Here is a 5,337-nt window from a genome sequence, read left to right as displayed (position 1 = left end):
GTTTGGGTAACTACCAGCAGCGGCAGCAGCAACATCAACCAGAGGAATGCCAGGTCGGCAAGATCAAAGCAAAAAAAGAAAGCGATAGATCAGCTAAAAAAAGAAGAAGTAGGTGCCTGGGAGAGGCAACCAGAGGTTGCCACTTGAGGTATTAGATGCCGCTGACAATATCCTCTCTTTCCTCTACTGGACAATCAAACAGCAGCAGCCAGCAGAGCACTGTACGGCAACAAGTTGAGAAAGACTACTGCCGTCGTACAGTACAGCAGCAGCAGCAGCACACTTTTAGTGGTATCAACGACACTCTCTCACNCAGAGCACTGTACGGCAACAAGTTGAGAAAGACTACTGCCGTCGTACAGTGCTCACCAGCAGCAGCAGCAGCAGCACACTTTTTTTAGTGGTATCAACGACACTCTCTCATCCATTCCGGAATTAACCACTAAAACGCAGGAGTGAATGAGATGCAATGAAAAGTCAATTAAAGGCTAAACTCAGGGTAGCGACGGTGTGACAACGACCACTGCTGCACAAATCGGAGTTGCGTCAACCTGAGACGCGCTAATTACGCATTGGGCGCAATGATTTGCCTGCCTGCCTGCCGATTACAAGGCGACTCTGTTGCTGTCGGTTGAGCTGATCAGCTCTTTGTGAGCAGGCTACTTTTGCCGCCGTGAGGAGAGCTTAGCTGGAGGAGAGTGCGAGAGAGAGAGAGAGAGAGAGAGAGAGAGAGAGAGAGAGAGAAAAAGCTAAATAACACTTGAGCCAGCAGCCACTTAATTAATCAGCAGCAGCAGCAGCAGCTCGACTTTGGCTTAGCGACAACGCAGTTAGTTAGTTAGTTGGAGTGCTCTAAGAAAACAGATCTAAAGTTAGAGCTAATGATGATGATGATGCAGCAGCAGCAGCAGCTGAGGATGATGATAATGATCACATCAAAGGAGCTGATCTAACAAACTGACAAACACTGTGTGATCAAACACACTACCAGTGCNATGATGATGATGCAGCAGCAGCAGCAGCTGAGGATGATGATAATGATCACATCAAAGGAGCTGATCTAACAAACTGACAAACACTGTGTGATCAAACACACTACAGTGTTGCAAATAGCTGAGGATGGCTTCTTTTTAAAGCCCAAGTAGAAACTAGAGACAAAAATCCAGCAGCAGCAGCAGCAGTGACTAGTCAAGTGGCCACGGGCCAAACAAAAATTGACCACCACCACCACCACCAAGTTCAGCAGTGTGCAGTGACATCTGTTCAATCATCAGGCAACAGTAGTCTGGACACTAGGTCTAGGGTCTAGGGGTAACCACCACCACCACCACTGCTGCTGCAGCAAAAGACCACCACCAGCACTGGCTGCCTCAATTAGGGTCAGGCGAGGTCAGATCAAGATAAGGTGGCTTGATAAATGGTGGTGGTACTTGTGGTGACCACCGATATGGACACCATCACCATGATCACAGTGTGTGTGTGAGTGCAAGCAAACCTCACTGTTCAAGCCTAAATTTGTCTGCTCATTGTGTTGTTTCTTGTTCCAAAACTGGACAGTGAGTTTAAGTCAGAGTTGTTGCTGTAATAAGACGCACACACAGAGGACAAATTCCTACCAACTTACTCAACCGTTTTCAGTGGTAGTGGTGGGTGTTGGTGTTTGTGGCAGTAAACNTGGACACCATCACCATGATCACATTGTGTGTGTGTGTGAGTGCAAGCAAACCTCACTGTTCAAGCCTAAATTTGTCTGCTCATTTTGTTGTTTCTTGTTCCAAAACTGGACAATGAGTTTGAGTCAGAGTTGCTAATAAGACGCACACACAGAGAGACAAATTCCTACCAACTTACTCAACCGTTTTCAGTGGTAGTGGTGGGTGTTGGTGGTGGTGGTGGTAGTAAAATTTAGCAGCAGCAGTTGCCTGGTAATTAGACAGCAGCAGCAGCAGCAGAAGCAGCAATTCAGCATTGCTCTTAAAGCAAGCGTGCTTCCTGAAAATGAGAAGAAAGAAAGAAAGCTTGCGCGTGCAAACCACCACCAGGACGACAGATTGCGAACTGTGATTGCGCTGGGCTGCTAAGCAAACACACACACACCGTTTGTCATGCAACAACAACAACAACTGAAGGCAGCAGCAGCCATGTGTCCACTACTCTGCTCAGAGCCGATTAGATGACTCGATAGGCTGAGGGAGGGAAGGCAGAGATTCGATAAGAAATGCAAACACAGACAGACTAAACACAGCAGTCGTGAAAGAGGAAAAAGAGGAAAAAGATGAGGTCGCAGGGATGGAAAGGAGGTAGTGAAGAAAAGGGAGGTGAGATTGAAAAAGGCAAAGGAGAGAGAGACAAATTGGTGGCACACTAATTAGTGGTGGTACTACTACTACTCTAGCTCAGGCTCAAGAAAAGAGAGATCAGCATATGGTGAAGGAGGGTGAACTGGGGAGAGAGAGAGAAAAGATGCAAATTGGCACGAGAGAAGGAGGTGGTGGTGGTGGTGGTGGTAATAATATTTTGCAATCGGAGAGAGAGAGAGAATCGTGCCACTGCCATCATCGTCTTCCTTTGCAGACAGACAGCCCAGCCACCACCACCACCAGCACTATCTCACTACAGCCTCATTTATACCGTAGCACACACCACACACTTACAACCTCAACCCAACAGCAGCAGCAACAGCAGCAAATACTCTAACAGCACAACATCACTAACAACTGTCTTCTCTCTTTTATTTCATTGCAGACGCTCTCCTCCACTCGACGACACATCTCACCACCACTCTTCTCCTTCTTTCTGCTCATCGTCAGTGTCAGTGTCTCCTCCACACAGCCGGAGGCGTCTTTAATCTCCTCAATTCTTCAAAGTGATAGGTCCTAAAAAAGCAGCCCCTCCCCCACCCCACCATGGTCCACGCCAGTCTGGCCACTCAGCAGTACCCGCATCCACTTCCACACCACTTTCAGCAGCAGCAGCAGCAGTTCAGCCAACACAGTGCTCCCATAGCCCCCACTACCCACCACCCACTAAAACCGGGCAGCAGCTTTTCGGCGATCACCTCCCAGCAGCAAATGAGCAACATTTCCTCCCTCTCGCACCTTAACTCCAGAACTCCTTCAACCGCACCTCCTAAACCAATGGTCGCCGCCGCCGCCGCAGCAGCAGCAGCAGTTCCCTCTGCCCCCCTCTCAGCACGCCCACAAACTCATCACCCCAACTTTCCACCGCCACCACCAGCTCTTCAGTCACCGACGACGCCGACCATGTCCTCGACGGCCACCTCGGCGACGCCTGCCAGCCTACTTCAGCAGCAGCAGCAGCAACAACAACAACAGGAGCAGAACCAGATGCTGCACAATCAGCTGCTTTTCATGCTGCAGCAGCACCAACAGCAGAATCAGCAGCAGCAGCAACAACACCCAAATAATCAACAGTTGGCAGCAGCTGCTGCTGCGGCAGCCGCCGCCGCCCAATCTCATCCCTTTCTCCAATACGGAAATTCCGCGGCTCAGTTGGCGGCAAACGCCGCATCAATGTCCTCGCTGCTCAGTGCAGCGGCACATCCAGCGACGGCGGCAGCCGCTGCAGCCGCCGCCGCCGCCATGATGCAACATTCAGCAAAAGGAAATGGTGGCGGGCCATTCGGGCCCCTAGGACCACCCGCCTTTCCCGCGGATTTCTTCGGCCAAATGAACAACTTTCCGGCATTTCCCGGGTCGGCGGCGGCTGCTGCTGCTGCAGCGGCAAGCCACGCCGCCCGTCTAATGCAGGCGGCGGCGGCATCCGCTGGAAATGATCCAAAGAACCGAAAGACGCACCACCACCACCACGCATTCCACGAACTGGAGGCGCTCGGCTTTAGCCCCAAACAACAAAAGCCAAATTACGTCAGTGGTGGCCAGCAACAACAACAGCAGCACCAGCACCAGCAGCACCAGCACCACCACAAGTCATCCTCAGCCAAAGCACACCACAATCACAATCACAACCACAACCACCTGGGACGTGATCACCACCTCAAAAACCAGCCATCATCAAAGCCGTCAGAGGATAGCAGACGCAGTAGTGATCATCACCACCACCACAAGCCCTCACACAGCCCAGATGAGATTGACAAGCTGAAGATGGCAAACAAGGTCGCGGCTGCTGCTGCAGCAGCAGCGGCCGCAGCAGCAACCGCCTCAATCAACGGCGGAAGCAAAGAATCAGCAAATCAGCAAAGCAAAAATTCTAATAGCTCCAACAACAACTCCAAACAGCAANCCACCACAAGTCATCCTCAGCCAAAGCACACCACAATCACAATCACAACCACAACCACCTGGGACGTGATCACCACCTCAAAAACCAGCCATCATCAAAGCCGTCAGAGGATAGCAGACGCAGTAGTGATCATCACCACCACCACAAGCCCTCACACAGCCCAGATGAGATCGACAAGCTAAAGATGGCAAACAAGGTCGCTGCAGCTGCGGCAGCGGCGGCCGCAGCAGCTGCCGCAATCAACGTCAGAAATGACAAAGAATCAGCAAATCAGCAAAACAAAAATTCTAATAGCTCCAACAACAACTCCAAACAGCAACAACAGCAGCAATCATCAAAGTTCGACTTTGCCCGACTCGCCGAGTCGGCGACCGAGGGCAAGAAGGAGCTGCTAAACAACAATCACCCCCAACCAAACCACAATAACCTCCACCCAAACCTTTCTCATCACCACCTTCCTCATCCCCTAGCACCTCAACCAAAATCTTCGCAGCCGTCAATGATGAGCCACAAGCCCTTCATGGGCTCCTCCCCTTCTGCCGCCGCCGCCGCCCAGATGGAGGCCAGCGCCAAGATGCTCTCCCTCTTCAGCACGACGCAGTTCACGCCCCTGCCCGACGGAAAGACCAACTCTGCCCCTTCCTCTTCAGCAGCCAACGCCCACCACGCCCACGCCCACCCCCTGCAGCACCTAGGCCTGCCCCACCACCCCACTAGTCCTGCCTTCTTCGCGCCCAACTTCAGCTCGCAGTCCTTCCTCTCCAACCTCCAGACGGCCCACCCCCACCTGGCCGACTACTTCAGCCGCAAGCTGGCGCGCGTCAATCGCATCAGCAGCCGCCCCAAGAAGGAGTTCATCTGTCGCTTCTGCCAACGGCGCTTCACCAAGTCCTACAATCTGCTGATTCACGAGCGGACGCACACCGACGAGCGGCCCTACACCTGTGATATCTGCAATAAAGCCTTTCGCCGGCAGGACCACCTACGTGATCACAGGTACGAACATTGTGCTGCTGTTGCTGTTGCTGGTAATGCGAGTGAAATGCGATCAGGTTGAAGGCGATGATGCTGCTG

At 52.1% G+C, this 5,337-nt stretch overlaps 1 protein-coding gene across 1 annotated transcript; it reads left to right on the top strand.

Moving 5' to 3' along the window:
• Window positions 1–3,263: 3,263 nt before the first annotated feature.
• Window positions 3,264–4,602, top strand: LOC108381791 (box A-binding factor-like; the record flags this gene model as incomplete). Its single annotated transcript, XM_017638190.1, has 2 exons — window positions 3,264–3,633; window positions 4,260–4,602. Coding segments are annotated over exons 1-2 (713 nt in total), but the record flags the coding sequence as incomplete, so codon positions are not given.
• Between the last annotated feature and the right edge of the window lie 735 nt (window positions 4,603–5,337).

Source organism: Rhagoletis zephyria, unplaced genomic scaffold, assembly GCF_001687245.7.
Source record: "Rhagoletis zephyria isolate East Lansing unplaced genomic scaffold, Rhagoletis_zephyria_1.1 Rzeph_scaffold_23817, whole genome shotgun sequence".
Classification (NCBI taxonomy): domain Eukaryota; kingdom Metazoa; phylum Arthropoda; class Insecta; order Diptera; family Tephritidae; genus Rhagoletis; species Rhagoletis zephyria.
This window is presented reverse-complemented; position numbering and strand designations above follow the sequence as displayed.